At 33.7% G+C, this 20,630-nt stretch overlaps 1 protein-coding gene across 1 annotated transcript in view; it reads left to right on the top strand.

Moving 5' to 3' along the window:
- Window positions 1-20,630, top strand: part of LOC123871773 — a 45,266-nt gene that overhangs the window by 12,041 nt on the left and 12,595 nt on the right. The window contains exon 2 of the mRNA XM_045915712.1: window positions 9,236-9,381. Within this exon, the coding sequence (XP_045771668.1) occupies window positions 9,327-9,381 (55 nt within the window). The 5' untranslated portion in view covers window positions 9,236-9,326. The remainder of the gene's footprint in view (window positions 1-9,235; window positions 9,382-20,630) is intronic.

The following is a 20,630-nucleotide window of genomic DNA, read 5'->3' as shown; positions in this document are numbered from 1 at the left end:
ACTTACCTCCACTGCAGGATATAGGTCCCTTGTCGGAACTGCCACTCGCCACGGTCTTGCGCCGCGCCGCCTGTATTCAGCGTCTCCCTGAGACTCGCTTGATGTCGTCTTCCACCTCGGGACCCCCACGCATATCAGTTCATAGCTTGTTAAAATTAGTACTTTAATAATGATAATTCTTGGTGTATATTTTTTTTTTAAAATAAAAACGACGATTTCTTTAATATGTCAAATGCAAAATGGTTTTAAATATAGTATTATGTTGAATCAAGACGTCTCTAATCTATAGGTATCTCGATTCACATAAAAGTAATAACTCTTATTAGGAAATCCTTGTGAGCTGCAACGTCATCCCCTCTCAGTTGGATTTAATTTAGTGATGAAAGTTGAGACTCAGCCATTTGCGACAAACTCGATCCACAGTTCGAAAAGCAGGGCTTTTAATCAACAAGTCGAAAAAGAACATTGTTTTTTGGAAAGTCATGATATTATAAGTATTTTAAGATTTTAATGAAAATGATGCTAGAATGGCGATTCCATGTCGGAAAACGTTCCACCGGGTGGACTAACATACAAGCTGCACAGGACTATATATTTTGGAAGTCCATTCAAGAGACCACCAAGACCACCAGAGAGAGATTACCTGCAGTATTCGGTCGTCGAAACCTTTGATAAATAAGTAGGTACAAGAAGAGCTTACGGAGTACGTCAAAAAGTGTCCGTGAAAATATATGCTCAACATTGGACATACCTACCTGTTTTGTAATTAAGGTGTCTCTAACATTATATGAATAAGATAAGTCTTACAATGTTTAATCAATTGAGTACTTTTTTACTAAACTGTACACAAAATATGTATTACCACATTTTTCTGTCAGATTTTGTGTGACTAAGTAGGTATCTGTTCACGAGTCATCACTCATCAGTCAGATTAACAGATAAAAAGTTGCAACTATGTAGTAACAGCTTGACTCGATGGTAAAAAAATCTTATTTAAAAAAAAACTGAATTGGCATATTTTTAGGGTTCTATATCTCAAAAGGAAAAACGGAACCCTTATAGGATCACTTTGTTGTCTGTCTGTCTGTCTGTCCGTCTGTCCGAAAAAATACCCGAATACGGAACCCAAGTACGAGTCTGACTCGCACTTGGCCGGTTTTTTCTAACGTTGAGATGATGCCGAGCGATGCGACTCATGAAAAATCATTTGCATATTAATAATAATTAATCTATCTATCTACCTACTTAGATTTACACAACCATCTACCGAGTGTAACTCTGAGTATAGTCGGTTATGCAATTGGGTTATGTGGTTTCCAGTAAGTGATTAGGTGATCGGGGCCTATACAGTGTTATATAATAACAAGTGGCTTAGACAGCCAGGATTACGTTTCGCTCTACCGAAATGCATTAAGTAGTGCATTAATGTTTAGTGGTACTACAATGTACATATTTTACATTTGTATGCGTGAGTGAATTAAACATAGTAGGTATGTATTAGTGAAATTAATGAGAGAATCTACCTATGGCAATACTCTAATTTATTATCAAGATAGATAGCAAGGTCGTGAATCATTTTTGGGGTTCCGTACCTCAAAAGGAAAAACGAAACCCTTATAGGATCACTTTGTTGTCTGTCCCTCTGTCTGTCAAGAAAACTTATAGGGTACTTGCCGTTGACCTAGAATCATGAAGTTTAGCAGGTGATAGGTCTTATAGCACAACTAAAAGAAAAAATCCAATTGTGAAAATTTTTCAGGAATCAATAAAAACCATATAATTTCAAAAATAAACGAATTTTCAAGGTCTTTTTTGGCTGAATATATTGCTTGGACTTAATAAGGAATGTACTGATTTACATTGGTTTTACAGCTAGAACATATTGTGTCCACCTATGAGGAGGCGTCAAAAACTTAAAAAAGAATTTTTGAGAAAACTTGACTTTATGGGGTTTCGAAATGACCGATTCAATTCCACTGTTGATTGATTTTGCCGTTTTAATGCGCTGCGTGACATTTGCATAACTTTTGTCCACAGCTGGGTCCCCAGTCTCCAGACAAATACAAACTCGACAAGTAATCTTCATAGATTCTTATATATAGGTAGAGCATAATAATTGTGCACGACTATTCGTTCATACGTATTCGCTTAGCTGCAAATCGTGAGATGTTCAGGATGTGACTTAGCAATGTTACGACCATCTGAACTAGAAATACACTGACTGACTGACTGATCTATCAACGCAAAGCTCAAACTACTGAACGGGATGTAGACATACGCTAAGGAAGGATTTTTGAAAATTCAACCCCTAAGGGAGTAAAACAGGGGTTTGAAAATTGTGTAGTCCACGCAGATGAAGTGCAAAGAAGCTAGTAGAAAATATATTTTCTTTTTAAGCAAAACTAAATTAAAAAATATTTAAGTATTATTATATTTAGGTAAGTATAGGTTTAATACACAGATACACACGTCAAACTTATAACATCCCTCTTTTTGGGTCGGGGGTTAATAAATCAAAACTATATGTTAACGAGTGGTTATGACAAATAGTAAAAAATACTGCAAGTAATATTAATCAACTTACCCATACTGGATTCTATGCATAGCTATAAAGAGGTTTGTTTATTCATTGTTCTTCGACAAAAGGAAGTTAAATGTATGAATATGCAATAAAATCGCGACACTACGATGAAAGGGTGGAAGTTCAACAATAGGCGTCACGCACTCTCCTCATAACCATATACTACAATTATTTATGGACGACATTTACTCACTCCCCTGGGCCAAATGTATTTTACTTATGTACCATCAGAATAATTTCAAATTGTACCAACGTTGTGCGTTACTGAGGTTGTACCACAACTCTACACATCAATAATTCTGCAATCGGCTAGTATTTTGGCGCGCAATGGCAACTTCATCAAAATTTAGAACGTGCTTAGGTATCATTATTTTATGTCATTTATATCATTATTTACTTTTTCATATTATGCTTTCCCGCAACATAACTATCACCAGAAGTCATTATCACGTGAGTTGTATGACAATAAATTATCTAAATTTATATTTTATTCTAACTCTTGTTTGAAGTACGTAACGTAGATATACGGCATGCGATTTTTCAATACTAATGACTGTCTACCTACCTACTTGAACTGAACACGCAAAATATATTCTGGAGTTATAATATTTGCCATAGTTTTTTCGATTTTTATTTCAGAGTAACGCGTACTCATACCTACTTTTAACGTTTTAATTTATTTTATATTTTTGTTTTTGATGCAAAACAAAATTTTGATGAGTGGGAATATGTACCTACTCGTAGTTTTTTGATACGATTTTAATTAGAGACTGACTGAATTAATTTAGTTTTCCAATTTTCGCAGAGATTCTATTTAATCAAATATTCTCTGCTGTAGTTGCGTGTGTTTCTAAATGTGAATGATTATAAATCGATAGATGAAAACGTTCAAGTAAATTGTTTTCATCTATCAATTTAGAAACATTCACAGCGGATTCAATTTTCAATGCAATTAATTTTTTATAACAATTAAAAAAATACTATGTGAACTATTGAATCAAAAATAATATGAATAGCCTGAAAAAGGCGTTGTCAAAGTTCAGAATGATTCATCGTAAACCTAAAATAATAAAATTAATTAAATACTAGGCACTTACTTATTCATAAAATTTCAGATAATTCGAACTTGCTTTATAAGTTAATCTTTACTTCTATCATTCTACCATATTATGATTTCGATAATTTTTGCTCTGATAATAAATGTACGTATTGATTTTTTCCAGCTTTGAATGCGAGCGCCAACTTAGACCGCGCCAATCCTGTTTATTAACATTCTTGGCACTACTTTTGATAAAGCACAAAAGCCTGCTTGGCTGGTAAATCTTGTGTCAGATTCCAGAACTCTGGTTCTCGCGTTTTTATCAGAAAGACAGACGATCATTACTGAATAATGCACATTTGTGGTAGAGATGGTTTGCTGTATATTTTTAGAATAGCTTTTGCCCGCGCCTTCGTCCGCGTGGACTACACTTTCAAACCCTTGTTTTACCTCTTAAGGGATTGAATGTTCAAAACTTCTTTCTTAGCGGATGTCTATGTCAGAAATAGCTATCTGCTTCGCAAATTTCAGTCCAGTAGTTTGAGCTGTGCGTTGATAGATCAGTCAGTCAGTCAGCTTTTCCTTTTATACATATATACAGATTTATATATACAGGTATGTATTTAGACTATTGTTTTCCTATGGTGACATCCGAGTTAAATATGTGGTTTTATTATGAAATATTCGCGTTAAATATATTATTTTTTATTACGATCACCTCACGAGGAAGGCATAAACCTTCCTCATGAGGTGTTCTTTTAAATCTTTTTATTTCGCGCGTAAAAAGGCGTTTAAATCTTTTTAAAATTTCAATGATTATGAGTGAACACACAGACAAAATAAGACTGTGACTCTATTTAATACTAGTTACCTAAAAATAACGGAAATTAATAACCTATTATTATATCAATAATAAGATTGTTTTTTTTTATTTTTATTCAAATACAAGTTAGCCCTTGACTGCAATCTCACCTGGTGGTAAGTAACGACGCAGCCTAAGATGGAAGCGGGCTAACCTGGAAACGGTATGGCAGTTTTCATTAAACCCATACTCCTTTGGTTTGGATTCAATAAAAACAAACTGACTTCGTACTACGTAGGTATATTAAAAATATTTAGATCTAAACATAGTGCATTTCGTATTACACTATCTCATAAATATCATCATTCTCGTAAGAAAGAGTCATTCTAAATCTCAAATATTACAACTGCACGAAAAAAAAACACGTAGAAAACGAAACCAACTAAGCATTTATGAAATGCAGCGCTAAATAAAGAGGCAGCGTTCTCTAGAACTCGCAAAGAATGCTTGCGTAGCATCATACAGATGTAGGAGTTTAAAAAGTTTTTCAAGCGTACGAGCGAACTGTACACAGTACACTACATGATGAATGAGACTAGAGAACTGCTCGCGCCAGACCGCTCGGGCGGAGCTTATTACTATGCCGAAACTCGTGACCTTTTGTACGCCGTGTTTTGTACACAATAATGCCTTGTTGCAACACAATCGACGAAACAATCGCAACTACACTCAACATTTTCATCCTATATTTACAAATGTAAGGCTGCCATTTTGAATTTGCTTAATCTTTTATGCTATAACTCTCAAATGAATAAAAAACATAGCGATTAATCAAACAAAAGCATTATACCTAGGTAATACCTATTGAAATGTATTTTAATAATTACGGCAACTTAATATGGCTTATAACATCTGTTGGTCTTCTGTTGGTTTAAATTAAAAGTGGTGTGGTGTACCTACACCACAAACCATTTTATATTGCATCATCACTCACCATTTTATTCTTCTCAATTCAATTGAAAGCAAAGAAAGGATTTAATTTCCTTTTTTAATTTAAGTCAAAAGAAAGAATTTAATTAAATTCGTGAATCATTTATAGGCTCGAACAGTAATTAACCAGCAAAGTTGTTTAAAAAAGTTAATCAAATCCCGATTCCAATAGTGGGGTCACAAATTCACCCAAGATTAATTAACAAGGGCACAGATAAATTAACAGTTCCCTAGCAACGATCATTAAATATGGACCACCTGTTATTCTCCCTTGTTTTCCAGCTGCTTTCATTACTGCGTCCTCTCGACCTATTTCGAATGAAATAAACACCAATTCGCCGACGACGTAATGAATATCATGTTATGATTTGCACTGCAATTTAGGCTTTAACATTGCCAAGTAGAATGCCATTTGTATCTGACGATTTTGTTCTGCGGATAATTGTTGGAATTCGATAGTAAAATATTATTTGATTCTAAATTGTCAAATCAGAATTATATAATTCCAATCCTATTTGGTTCTAGATAGTTGCAAAATAATGTACCAAACTCAAAATCGATGCACTTCAAGCCAAATTGATGCATGAATTTTAATAATACATCACACTAATATTATAAAGGCGAAAGTTTGTATGTGTGTGTGTTTGTGTGTGTGTGTGTGTGTGTGTGTGTGTGTGTGTGTATGTTTGTTACTCCTTCACGCAAAAACTACTTGACGGATTTGGCTGAAATTTGGAATGGAGATAGATAATATCCTGGATTAGCACATAGGCTACTTTTTATCCCGGAAAATCAAAGAGTTTCCACTTTTTTTGAAAAAACTAAATCCAAGCGGACGAAGTCGCGGGCGTCAGCTAGTTAATTATAAATGAATTGTTATTTCTATGCTAACCTGCATTTGAGCAAATAAATAAATGATTGATTGAATAAAAAAATGTGTTAAAATGCAATCTATCTAATGCGTTTATCATGCTACCTAGTTAAATTGTAACAAAATATATGCTATATATACGTTGAATATACTTATAGATAAAGTAATTAAAGATACTATGAATAAGAATTATATGTACATTCAGATACTTACTTACATTTATACTTAACGATGAATAAGAAAAAATGGCCTAAGAAATTTTCCATCTCAGAAAATCTTTAATGAAAAGAACTGCCTGTACTAAAAAACTGTAATAAAGAACCTTCTCTTACGCACCGCCCCTTCGTAGTTAATTAAAGAAAAATCCTTAGAGCTATCAACATGATGGATCCGTTTTTCAAACAAAGGGCTGCAGGCAGCTCATCAGTAAATTAAACAGGGCTGAAAGGGGTGACTGTGCAGCTATCGAAGATGCTTTCTAACGGGATTATAATTCTGTCGAATGAAAGTTCCGAAAGTTCGATGCGCTTTGACGAATTGAGAACTTTCAATTTAAAAGTAGCGACTAGAGGCCGAGCTTAGATAATACTTTTCTCAATAGGTATATCATCTATTGAGAACCGGCCAAGTGCAAGTCAGACTCGCACACTGAGGGTTCCGTAATCGGGTATTTTACAACATTTTTAACAATAAATCAAAAACTATTATACATATAAATAAATAAATATCTGTTTTAGAATGTACAGGTAAAGCCCTTTCATATGTTAACCCACTTGTTATAGTTATCTTACTTTGAAAATTGAAACACATTTTTTTTTCTAATGATATAACCACAAATTCGCGGTTTTCAGATTTATTCCTGTACGTGTGCTATAAGACCTACCTACCTACCAAATTTTATGATTCTAGGTCAACGGGAAGTACAACGGGAGGGACGAATAGACGGACAGACAGACAGACAGACAACAAAGTGATCCTATAAGGGTTCCGTTTTTCCTTTTGAGGTACGGAACCTTAAAAACGTCTTATATGTGGCCTATAGCTGAGTGATAGATCGACTGTCATATCAAAGTCACCCTAAAGTAAACAAAACAGAATAGGGTAGGTAAAGGAAAATAGTCCTCCCACGATAAAATATAATGTCAAGGTTCAAGCGCGTGCCAATCAAGTTCAGTGTAGTGTCGACTGTCAAATTACTCGTATAAACGCAGTCAGAACAATTGAACCAAAACCGGTGTTTAGTGCTTATTACGTATATTTTGAAGATTTTCTTTGCGAAGATCGTAATGTTGGGATGTTTGTTACTCCTTATCGCTACAACGACTAAACGATTTGGGTGATATTTGGAATGCAGATAGCGTATAACTACTTTTCTATACCTAATAATAATAATAATTTGTGTTTGGACTTTTTAGTCTTTCTTTCATAATGTTACTTTGATTAAATTTTGTCTAACGTTATTATGGTATGCAATGAACTTGTTTTTTTAAGGTTTCGTACCTCAAAAGGAAAAACCCTTATAGGATCGCTTTTTTGTCTGTCTGTCTGTCTGTCCGTCCGTCGTGTCTGACAAGAAAACCTATAGGGCACTTCCCGTTGACCTAGAATCATGAAATTTGGCAGATAGGTAAGTCTTATAGCACAAGTAAAGGAATAAATCTTAAAACCGTGAATTTTTGGTTATATCATTAAAAAAAATTAAAATGTGTTTAAATTTTCAAAGTAAGATAACTATACCAAGTGGGGTATCATATGAAAGGGGTGTTTACCTGTAAATTCTAAAACAGATTTTTTTTATGCATAATAGTTTTTGATTTATCGTGCAAAATATCGGAAAAAAATGCCCGAATACGGAACCATCGGTGCGCGAGTCTGACTCGCACTTGGCCGGTTTTTTTAAATTTCGCTGAACATAAACCTTCCTTAACATTTAGGCTAAGCAAAGCAGATTCATAGTTCCATGATTTAGGTAGGTACTCTAATACATCAACGAGCCAATGTGAAAACTAGCTTTGCCATAGAGATTTTGTCTACGCTTTCCGCTTCAAGTAGTAAGTAAATGCTATTGTAATTTAACTTTGCTCGCTAGGTTCTAATTGCAGACACACTCTAAGCCAAAAATATTTTTCATACATTTTTCAATAATAGGCATACCGCCTATTTCAAGAAAATATAATATTACTATCACGTTTTATCACAAGCATGAGTTTCCATTATTATTCAAGCAAAAGTTTCTCCCTTTTCTGCTTACAGAATTTACATAATTATTCTCAACTTCGTATATTGGTTTCAAACAAACCAAACATAATAATTTAGCTAAATACAAAGGTTCTTTGACCTTAACTCTGATATGTATCAGTGCGAAGGCTAGAGCTAGCCTCGCAATTAAGAGGTTCTCTACGCTTTCCGGTTCAATTAGTAACTACAGTCCAGTCTCTTTTTATAAAAACCCTATAACACGAATTTCTTTATTTTCAACCAAAATACCAATTTTCATAGATATAACTTGAAAAATGACGGACTTTCATAAAAAATTTTCACCCTCTTTTGAATCCCCTTAGGTATGTTTGGAAAAATTCTTTCTTAGCGGGCGCCAACGTCCATTAAAAGAATCTACTGTCTAATTCAGTCGGAACAAGTCTTTAAAAGAGGGATGATATAAGTTTGACGTGTGTATCTGTGTATCTGTATTGTATATCTGTCTGTGGCATCGTAGCTCATAAACGAATGAACCGATTTTAATTTAGTTTTTTTTTGTTTGAAAGGTGGCTTGATCGAGAGTGTTCTTAGCTTTAATCGAAGAAAATCGGTTCAGCCGTTTGAAAGTTATCAGCTCTTTTCTAGTTTTCTTATAGAGTGTCGCGGGTTTTTTAAATTTTGAGTTATTATATTATGAAATAGATTATGATTTATGATCCGATGTGTATTTATAACTAAAGTTAATATTCGCAGGTTGCGGTAGCGAGGAGTCGTCAGGTGTGGGGGTGAGAGCGACATGTGGCGGCGATGACGTGGCGTGCTCAGCGCGGCATGCCCTGCTGACATGGCACCCAGCCGCTCCGCCCTCCTTTCGCTGGCAGCTCTCACAGCACTCGCTGGTAAGAGATCTAGAAATACGTTACGAATGTGGAGGTGAGAGCGACATGTGGCGTGCTCAGCGCACATGGCACCCAGCCGCTCCGCCCTCCTTTTACGTGCAGCTGTCTCAGCACTAGCTGGTAAGAGCTCTAGATATATTATGTACTATACAAATGTTGGGGTGAGAGCGGCACGTGGAAGCGATGAAGCGGCGTGTTCAGCGCGGCATGCCCTGCTGACATGGCACCCAGTCACTCGCCCTCCTTTCGCTGGCAGCTCTCACAGCACTCGCTGGTAAGAGCTCTAGAAATTGGTACTTTACAAATACACAGCTTTTAAATACGAGTAACGCATTTAGGTGTTCCACACGTCCTTAGCTAGCAATTCTCAGAACACTCGTTGTAGAACTAAGAATAAACATTATTGGCATTCACATTAGGAAGTAGGTAATATTAAGTTCGGTATTTAGGAGTGTATGCTACACGGCGAGCCACCCGTGAGCTACCTGTTTTCACATTCTGCCATCCTTTCTTTCTACAAAGCGGTGAACTATAAAAGTAATTTTTGAGTTATTGCCAGAAAAAATTAGAATTTTTCATAAACTAAACTTTCTAAAAAATAATGCTATGTAGTTCCAAGGTTTTTACTTTGGTCCTACGTAGATAAATTTTGTAGAAGCGAAATAAATTAATATTTTTTCTAAATTTGCATGTTTTTTGGCGATAATCCTAAAACTACATTTTGAAGTTAACCGCTTTTTAGAAATAGGACGGTATCATTCCTCGACGATCTTATTTTGCAACTGCACAGTGCCTTAGAAATACACTATAGTACAGAGTGGCCAGATAATGTGCGGCACGCAACACGCGGTGCGGCAGCGTGTCGGCACGATGTGGCGTATCACACTTTGTTCGAATTCGCAATTCATCCATCTCTCATGTACTGCATCTGTCACTGCTTGTCATTGGCACTTCTGGCATTCGCTTGTGGCACATCGCTCGACACGACACGTCGACACATGGACACACCCAACTAACCATCTATTTGTCGCGTCCCTGACTTAACATGATGATGAAAATGATACTATGGGTAATAATAATACATTTTTCGCTCTCGTAAATTTGTTAGTCTAAAATATAACTTAAAATAATTGATACTGTGAAAATAAGACGTTAATTGTTAACGAATCGCCTTTGTGAGCTTCTATAAGAAATACTAGCTGACTGAATGATGCCCGGCGGAAATAGGATTTTTATATTTCGTGAAAACTCTCTGATTTTCCAGGATAAAAAGTATCATCAGGATGCAAGTTATCTCTGTGTAGAAATTCGTCAATTTTTTTTTGTAAAGTTCGTACCTAATAGATTTTTTAGTACCAAATAGATTTTTACAAAGCAGGCATTTTTATTTAATTGTAGTAGTTTTGAGTTCGTGTATTTGTGGAAATGGACAATGTCCATAGTAATTAAATAAGTAAATAAAATAAAATTCTTAAATTGGAATAATTCCAGTAAGTCATATTTTTACACTGCTTAACGTTAGGTATTTAATATTGCGAAAGTAAGCAGCCAAATAGAGAATACACGACGCGGGCACTGCCTAGGGGAGAGTGTGCATGAAAGAGCCAGGCTTTGAAAGAGCCGATGTGATTTTCCATTACTTATCGATATTCTACCAAAGTTTAATTTTACTCCTTAAATGGCAACACTGGATAGCTGTTACCCACAAACATTTGACAGTTCTACGACAGCAAATGGCCTCACAGGACTGTTACGAAAATTCGGAAGCCAAAAAGTAAGTTTCTTTGTGTTTCTTTCATCTTTTTTTTCAAAAAGGGTATTGCATAAGTTGACAAAACTGATATACAGTATTGGCGTCTATATATTTGCCCTTGTTTTGCATAAATAATATCAGATCAGCGTTCTGGTATAGTGCCTTTTTTTTGAAGTTATATTTTTAAAAGCGTCGTGTTTTGAAAGAGCTAGTTATTTATGCTTTGAAAGATCATGACACGAAAACTGGCTCATTCAATACATCGTTTAGTTTTAATTAACCCCCGACGAAAAAAGAGGGGTGTTATAAGTTTGACGTGTGTGTCTGTGTGTCTGTCTCTCTGTGTGTGTGTGTGTGTGTATCTATGGCCACGTAGATCCAAACCAATGGACTAATTCTGATGGTTCTTTTTTTTGTTTGATAACTGATGTGATAGAGATTGTTCTTAGCTATAATTTATTTATTTATTTATTTAATCTTTATTGCACAAAATACAAAAAAAAACAAAAGGCGGACTTAATGCCTAATGGTATTCTCTACCAGTCATATTTATAGAGGTCGGGGGTGTCCAAAATTTTTAATTTTAGTTATTTCATTATTATATGATATATGTTTCAGAATAAAAAGATATGTCTTCGTAAGCGTCAACAGCTAAAGAACGGGTAAAGCCCACAACTGCTGCAATAGAAGAGGCTGTAAAAGAAGTGCTTGCTGGAAATCAGTCCATAAATAGAACAGCGTTAGCGTTATCGTGTGGCCTCAAAGGGGTGATTAATTTCTTCTGCCAAAAATGTTTTTAATTTTAAATTGTTTTTATATTGTTTTTATTTTTTAAGTTATAGAGTAAGAATACGAAAAAGGGCTCTATTTTATGTTTTTAGACAAATTTTTATTAATTATTTAATTTTTGACTAAGACAAAGTTCAAAAGTTTTAATTGTTGATTAAGACAATGTTTAATTATTACTGAGACTGTTTTATTTAAAAATTGTGATTTTCATAGAAATACTAAAGTAAGCTTAGTATTAATCTGATTTTAAATACTTAACATAATTTTAATTGATAAAAAACCGTTTAGTACCTCAAAAGTAGGTATCGGCTCTTTCATAACACATGGTGGCTCTTTCATTGACCTGCTGCTATGAAAGAGCCGATTTCCTTTTTTTTTAAACTATTTATATAAGAGATTATCAGCGTTGTTATCCTCTTTATTTTTATTTTATAACATTGCCAATTAAAGTGATTATAAGAAAACCTAGTTTCATTTGAAAATAATATAGTAAAAGTGTGTTTTTTTTTACACTATTCAAAACTGGCTCTTTCATCCACACTCTCCCCTACTTACTCACTTTTAAAACAACCTAGCTCACGGATATTAGTAAATATACTTTCCGAAAAATACTGCCTATTCCCCAGTAACTACATACTTTGAAGGAGGAAACACGCTTATTTAAAACGAAACGTTTTCCCAGCTTCTGGTGCACGTAACGTAAATTCCATAATTTTACCGAGTTTCTGAATTTTCCCATCCGATATTGGGGCACCTAAAAATTTATGAAATGTGAGTGAATTTCTTCTGCAACGACATCATTTCATTCCTTAAATAGATCTTAAATATTTTTTTAGAATATTAGCCATGTTTATCATGAAATATTCCCTTTTCCCCTCTTAGCGTAAAGCTTACTTAGAGTTAGTAACTAAGAATGGGTAGGTACTACTGCAATAGTGCAACGGGTGAGGTTTGAACCGCCGACCTTTCGGATTTCAGTCCGCTCCTTAAACCGTTGAGCTATTGAGACAATATTATTAGTTGTACATACCTAGTAGGAACTATCTCTATGCACTTCGTACTAGACGCCATCCTTTAGCTGTAAAAAATATTTTTTGAGTTTTTGCCAAAAAACGTGGGAATTTTTAATGAGTAAATAAGAAGAATAAGAATTTAAAATATCGTGTTAATTACCTATAACTTCAGGATTCTTCTATATTTTTTAATAAAACTTAGAGAAAACGTAAACTTACTGTGTTTGATATTTAATTAAAAATTCAACAATAGGTACGTGATAAATGAATACAAAGACCCAAGAATTCGCAAGTAGAATATTTGCATGGTAAAGGTCTGTCGCTATGGGTATCGAATACCTATCGACTGCAAACCAATATCGGCGGCAAGATTTGATTGCATTCCATTTACGTAAGCGATGAACAATGGACTTATAAGACAATTTCTCATACAGATTGATTTTGAGATGAGTTTACTAAAGATATTTTTTCAAATAAATGTAAGAATCTATGCGAGGTATTATGCTCTACCTTACTTACTTAGTCTAGAATAATAATTAATTAAATATCTCTGAAAACGTGGATTTTACAGACGGTTTTGCCAAACTAAAATTATTCTATCATGTCTCTGCAACAATAGAAATACATTTCATTCTAACGATAGTTTCAGACTGTTCCATGTTGACTCATCTTATGTATTTTCTTCTCGTTCTGAGAAAGGATCCATGCTCAGTAGTGCGCCGGCGATGGGTTGATCATGATGATGATAACAGTAATACTTTGGTTTGGACATAATATAAAGGTATGAAGAAATGGACAGTTTAATATTAACTATGTTTTAGAAACATCCAGATGAAATATACATATCTGTATTTAAAGTGCTAGTTTTATTGAAATCGACGTTGCTCCTATTGACTTTGGTTCTGTAGCTTGCTTATTTATTTACTTCATGGCAGTAAGTAGCTCATAGAGACTATAAGCAGGAAGCATATTTTTTAGGTACTTATAATAATTTTCCTCCTAGGCATAATTATTATTATCGTATGTTAGTGATAATAACTATGATCAACAGCTTAACATGTACGCCGAGGCACGGAGATAGGCAGGTATGCCGTCGCAACTAAGCTACACCCATCGCCACACCACCCAAACGCCACCCTTTACATAGAGTAGCTATTTATTAACCCCCGACCCAAAAAGAGGGGTCTTATAAGTTTGACGTGTGTATCTGTGTATCTGTCTGTGGCATCGTAGCTCCTAAACTAATGAACCGATTTTAATTCAGTTTATTTTGTTTGAAAGGTGGCTTGATCAAGAGTGTTCTTAGCTATAATCACTGAAAATCGGTTCAGCCGTTTGAAAGTTATCAGCTCTTTTCTAGTTACTGTAACCTTCACTTGTCGGGGGTGTTATAAATTTTTAATTTACACTTGTGTAAAGATAAAGTTATAAAGTACAACCACTACCTACAATAAAATGATTTTGTCACACACTGGTTTCGGAAGTGAGTGCCACTCTTTAATCTGCAGCGACCTAAATTCGCTTTTGAAAATGTTTCGCTTTGTTTAGTTAGACTCAGTAATTTTAATTTACACTTTAAATATGCATAAGCCCGTCATACCAATGTAATGGGAACAGAACAAAACATGCAGATTTTTGAATGTAATTATAATTTCTCTAAATTGTTGAAACAATGCTGAAAGTAATTTTGTCTAAGTAGGTATGTTCGCTTATACCTTCTGAACATTTTAGTGAATGTTAATATCGTTTTATGCAAAATTTTAACCATTTTACAAGGAATTTTTAAAAATAAGTAGTACTTAAGAGGGGTCTCTCCGTCACTCGCTTCATACAAACGTAGTTCCAATTTCATTTTCTCTCATTTATTTATTTTTCCCATTTTATCCTATTTTTAAACAACAAATAATAAAATAACAAAAACAACAGAAAAAATAACAGAAACACAGAAAAAATAACAGAAACAACAGAAAAAATAACAGAAACACAGAAAAAATAACAGAAACAAAGAAAAAATAACAGGAACACAGAAAAAATAACAGAAACAACAAAAAATAAAATAACATCAATAACAAAATCAATAAATAACAGAAACAAAAGAAAAATAAAATAACATAAACAACAAAAAACTAAAGTAACGGAAAAAAAAAAAACATTCGCGGTCTTAAAAATTTACATACAAATCTTTGAGCCCCTGTAATTTTAATACTACATATTTTTAGAAAAATCTAAAACACCACAGACACAGATATTAGTTTCTAGAATATGTCTGCTAGATTTCATGGACTTTGGTTGCTTAATATTCAAATGAAATTGGAACTACGATTGTATGAAGCGAGTGACGGAGAGAGCCCTGTTAATACATTCACATCACATTCTGTGCAATGATGGACGAAGTCGTGAACAACTACTATAAATAATAGATTTGTAAATAAAACAAAATTAGTATTTTATTTATTGATACAAATGAAACGAAATCGTATCTTCAGCAATGTGTTCCGATGCCGCATCGAGATAAACACTGTGTGAAAATGTACTGGGCAGTGTGAAGTGAATCTAGATTGGGTGTGAAATTGAACCGCCCCTAAAAGCAATTTAATCAATAAGGAATTGGAAACCAAAGCATGCCTTGAGTGCGCTTGGTTAAAACTTCCTTTTGTTTCAATCTAATTTGTAATGAAATTTCCTAGCAGATCAATTTATGATTTACTTTGTACCGAATGTTAATTATTATTGTTTATTACATTATTATTATTATAATGTAGGTAGGTATATAATATGTTACCACAGTTGGTGGTGCAGCAATAAAAATTTAACAAACATAATATGATTAAAAGTTTTGATTTTATAAAACATAGACCGATTTCGCATCTCGGCTGGGGTCGGATGACATTTCTGAAAATTCTTCCTTATTGTCTACGATATATTAGATATTAGTTTCTAGAATATGTCTGCAAAATTTCATGGACTTTGGTTGCTTAATATTCAAATGAAATTGGAACTACGATTGTATGAAACGAGTGACGGAGAGAGCCCTGTTAAGAGAAATTCTAGATACATGTAAAAGTTCTAGTCCCAGCGTGCATCAGTTTTAACTGTATATTGTTAGTCAGTCAGTTTATAGTTTTTGTATGTTAACTACTAAAGAGTGTATAGTATTTTTATATCAAAGTTCGTGAAGGTAGGCGGTTCCGCGATCCTTCAATATCACCATGGATTTCTAAAGAGTAGCATGTATTTAGTGGAGTAAATAAAGCCGTAAAATAGCCAATCTTAGGAAGTCCTCAGAAACAGCTCCGATTTTGATGATTTTTTTTTTTAATTCTTGTTTTTTATACATTATTTAAAATCAGAAATGTTTTGAAGCGGGGAAATAATTTTTAGTATTTTTTTATCCATATGTGCATTATTTATACACGAAGTCCAGAAAAACGCTACCTTCTCTTTGAGAAGTTGTAGAAGAGGTCAAATGCTACAAATGACCTCTAAACACTTATGGACAAAGACCGCCCGTTTTTGAGTTATTGATCGTTTTCAGAAAAATACGTATTTGTTTCTTTTAAAATTCATTAAAAAAAAGTAAGGCATATTGCCGACTTTTTATTTAATTTCTAAGTACTAGACATCTCAATTAATAATTGTGAATACTAAAATAAAAATAATCTTTGTAGGTTCCCCGGTTAGGGATCCAAGACTGTACCAGTTTCATAATTTCTATTGGGTTACTTTGCCAAAAATGCTATTTATTTTTAAAGTTACAGAAATTTTTGGCCTGAAAATTATTTGCAAAGCTTTTATACATTCTCAGCTATCTAATGATGTACAAAACTTTAAAATAAATTGAAAATTAGCTAAAAAAACGATAAAAATAATAGCACAAGGAAGAAATTTCTTAACGCTTAAATTTTAAACAAATCGTTTTTTTTTGTTTAGAAGTGGTCTCTACTTAGAAAGAGGTAACAGTTTACTGTGAATATGTGATCTGGTCAAGTTTGATCATAAAATCGGCCACGGGATAGCTCAATTGATCGATAGGAACGATTTGTTTAAAATTTAAGCGTTAAGAAATTTCTCCCTTGTGCTATTATTTTATCATTTTTTTAGCTAATTTTCAATTTATTTTAAAATTTTGTACATCATTAGATAGCTGAGAATGTGTAGAAGTTTTGCAAATAATTTTCAGGCCAAAAATTTCTGTAACTTTAAAAATAAATAGCATTTTTGGCAAAGTAACCCAATAGAAATTATGAAACTGGTACAGTCTTGGATCCCTAACCGGGGAACCTACAAAGATTATTTTTATTTTAGTATTCACAATTATTAATTGAGATGTCTAGTACTTAGAAATTAAATAAAAAGTCGGCAATATGACTTACTTTTTTTTTAATGAATTTTAAAAGAAACAAATACGTATTTTTCTGAAAACGATCAATAACTCAAAAACGGGCGGTCTTTGCCCATAAGTGTTCAGAGGTAATTTGTAGCATTTGACCTCCTCTACAACTTCTCAAAGAGAAAGTAGCGTTTTTCTGGACTTCGTGTATAAATATCGCACATATGGATAAAAAAATACTAAAAATTATTTCCCCGCTTCAAAACGTTTCTGATTTTAAATAATGTATAAAAAACAAGAATTTAAAAAAAAAATCATCAAAATCGGAGCTGTTTCTGAGGACTTCCGACGAAAATGCTTCGTTTACTCCACTAATTATATCGAAAACGCCACCGTATTGTATTCATTCCCATGATCAAAGATATTTTGACTCAATCGATTTAATTTTTGAAGATCAATTCAATAACAGCTTTTAGACTTACCTATTTCCGAAATCTAAGTACTTACCTATGTTGCTGTTTCTGAGTCGGGCAATCTTTTTGTATTTATTATAGCATAGACGCTGCGCTCATTAGAAATACTGACACAAAAAATTGTTTTTTCGTATAGCTTACAATTAGAAGCTGCATTAAGGTAAACAAGTAGTGCGTACACTTTCATAGCAAGCCATACGTTACGGTTTGCCGGGTTTCAAAACTGCGTGCGTTTAATCGTAGTTGGGAATCATTTCAAACAAAGATGGTGGTATCTAGTGATTTTTTTATAATATTGAATATTACAAAGGCTCCAGAATAAAGCAAAATGCTTTTAATATTGTACCATCAGCCATGAATAGGTTGCGTCGTTCATTGTTTTCAATACAGCGTTGAATCAATTCAGTAGAGCACGTCTGTCTAAGCTTTTATTGAAAACGTACAAATGTGTTTCAAATAATTCAATAGACCCATAATGGCTTTCCTCCTTAGAGTTTGAACTTTGTGAGATTAAATTACTAAGAAATTATTTAGAATCATTATCAAGTCATTAATTTATTAGTGCCATGTAACTGCCCAATGTGTTTTTCAATCAGTTCCCTATATCTTAGGATCTTTACCTATATCTACGTTATATTCAAGGAATTCCTGTGCAAAATTTCATATTGCTAAGCCCACTGAATTAAGCTATTCGTTGTCAGACAGTGAAGAATTCTATTAAGTAAGTAGAGAAGCTGGATCACGTCTATGAATGGCTATATCGCCAAAGATGATGATGATGATAAAATTATTTAAAATAAGTTCTTGATTGTTTATTTTCTTACAAAATTTATGTTTCAATCATTGTTCTTTTTGAGTAAACCTAATATAAAACTGACTAATTAAAAATGTATATAATTGCAAGTTTTCTTAATATTGTGCCGTTAACACACAGGCGCACAGTATATTTAAGCTGTTTGCAAGCCAAAGCGACCGTAATATGGTAAAAGTGTAAATTCAAATTACCGCTTGTGAGGACGGAACAAAGCGAAAATTTTCAAAGCAAATTCAGGTCGCTGCAGATTAAACAGACTCGTTTCTGAACTTAGTCTTCTGCAAAATTATAACATCGTTCTGTGCTTGCATATATCGAAGTTTCTTGATATAATAGATAAGTATCTAATAATCTTATGAAGGATAAGTACTAAAATATCAAGCGAGTCGGAGATCTTTCTTTTTTAAAAGCTTTATATTAAGATTGCTTTGTTCGTACAATATGCTGTCCGTTTAAATTGGAAACTAGCTATCAAATGCAAACACGTGTGGTTTGAATAGATGATTATGGTACCGTTACGCGTCTTAGATGATCTCTATCATCATTAGAGAGATTAAATATCCACTTTCCATCTCTATGGAAAGTGGAAATATGAGCTCTCTAGTGGAAGTGCAGGATAGGTACCTACCACGCAATGTATTTACAAAATGAAACAATCAAGTAATTTTACTTATTCCAAACGTTTCGCTACTTCTTATAAACAAAAAAATACCCAAATGACTAAAGAAAGCTCTTTGTCATTACTTATAAATCATAATAATTTTGTTGGCGGTTCTTGATGCGAAGTTGGCTGCTAGTGAGCCTGGTTATTGGCAGTACATCAAGGGTTGCCAACTTTTTCAGAAGTAGGTAATAAACGTATCTGGTTTTAGAGGGGACCATAAATAATGACTACTTACAGACTAAAAGAGTGCCTACCTACCTACTTTACTACATTATTTTCATTTTCAAAATAGTATTTTTTGTACTCTTTACGGTATTCATACGTACACGTAAATAATAATTTTGCTTTGTTTTTTAAATAAATCTACGATTCTAGACAATGTCTCGATAAGAGCAAGAACTCTTATTCATTTTACTTAATTTCAGTAAAGGTCTACATATACCTATTTCTCCTTTCGCCACTTCATGACCGAAATAGAACATTTTAGCGTACTTTATTAATAACTAGCTGTGCCCGCGACTTCGTTCGCGTGGAATAGTGACTTTTCGCGCTTTAATAGCCACGGACGCTCAGGCGCGAGGCGCCGTGATTCTTTAAATTGACATAACTTTTTTATTTATGAACCGATTGACATGAAATAAACACTAAATGTTAAGTGAAGCTTACTACAATATATTAGTGAAAACCGTATCTAAATCGAATAAGCCGTTTCTGATATTAGCGTGCACAAACACACAGACAAACAGACAAAAAAAAATTAATTACGATTTCGGGTTCGGCATCGATATAATAACAACCACTGCTACTTTTTTTTTAATATATTTCCATTGTACAGACACCACTTTTCTACAATTTTATTATATGTATAGATAATATAATGTTGGAGATTACAAAATAAGTAGGCGGACCTACATGATATAGAGCTCAATACGTTATTTCGAGAGACCTAGGTACCTACTTTAGAGTACGTTTGGCAATCCTAATAGAATCCTAAGTAATATGGTAGTATCGTTCATCGCTTATGTAAATGGAACGCAAACAAATCTTACCATCATAATACGTTTGCAACCTATATTTGGGAGAAATGGCTTGACGATTTATATTATAATAATGACTGAGCCTATGCCGAATTAATACCTAATTCTGTGCTTGAGAGTTTTTGTTTTGTTTACGTCTAGATGATTGAGCATGAACGTGTATTATACCAATATAACCCCAAAACGTAGTTTTATTCTCATGAATATGAAAATTTATTATTATATAATTTATTCTCTAATATGAAAATGTAGAAAAACTGACATTTCTAAAAACCAATAATTTTGATCCTACCTAGCATTATTTTTCAGAAACACCATTCTTTGAAATTGTCTTGTTTTTTGGAGGTCAGTCGATTTTTAAAAAAGGAAGGCAGCC

The sequence above is a fragment of the Maniola jurtina genome, chromosome 14 (genome assembly GCF_905333055.1).
Source record: "Maniola jurtina chromosome 14, ilManJurt1.1, whole genome shotgun sequence".
NCBI classification, from domain to species: domain Eukaryota; kingdom Metazoa; phylum Arthropoda; class Insecta; order Lepidoptera; family Nymphalidae; genus Maniola; species Maniola jurtina.
The sequence above is the reverse complement of the archived record's forward strand: the minus strand, read 5'-3'. Positions and strand labels throughout refer to the sequence as shown.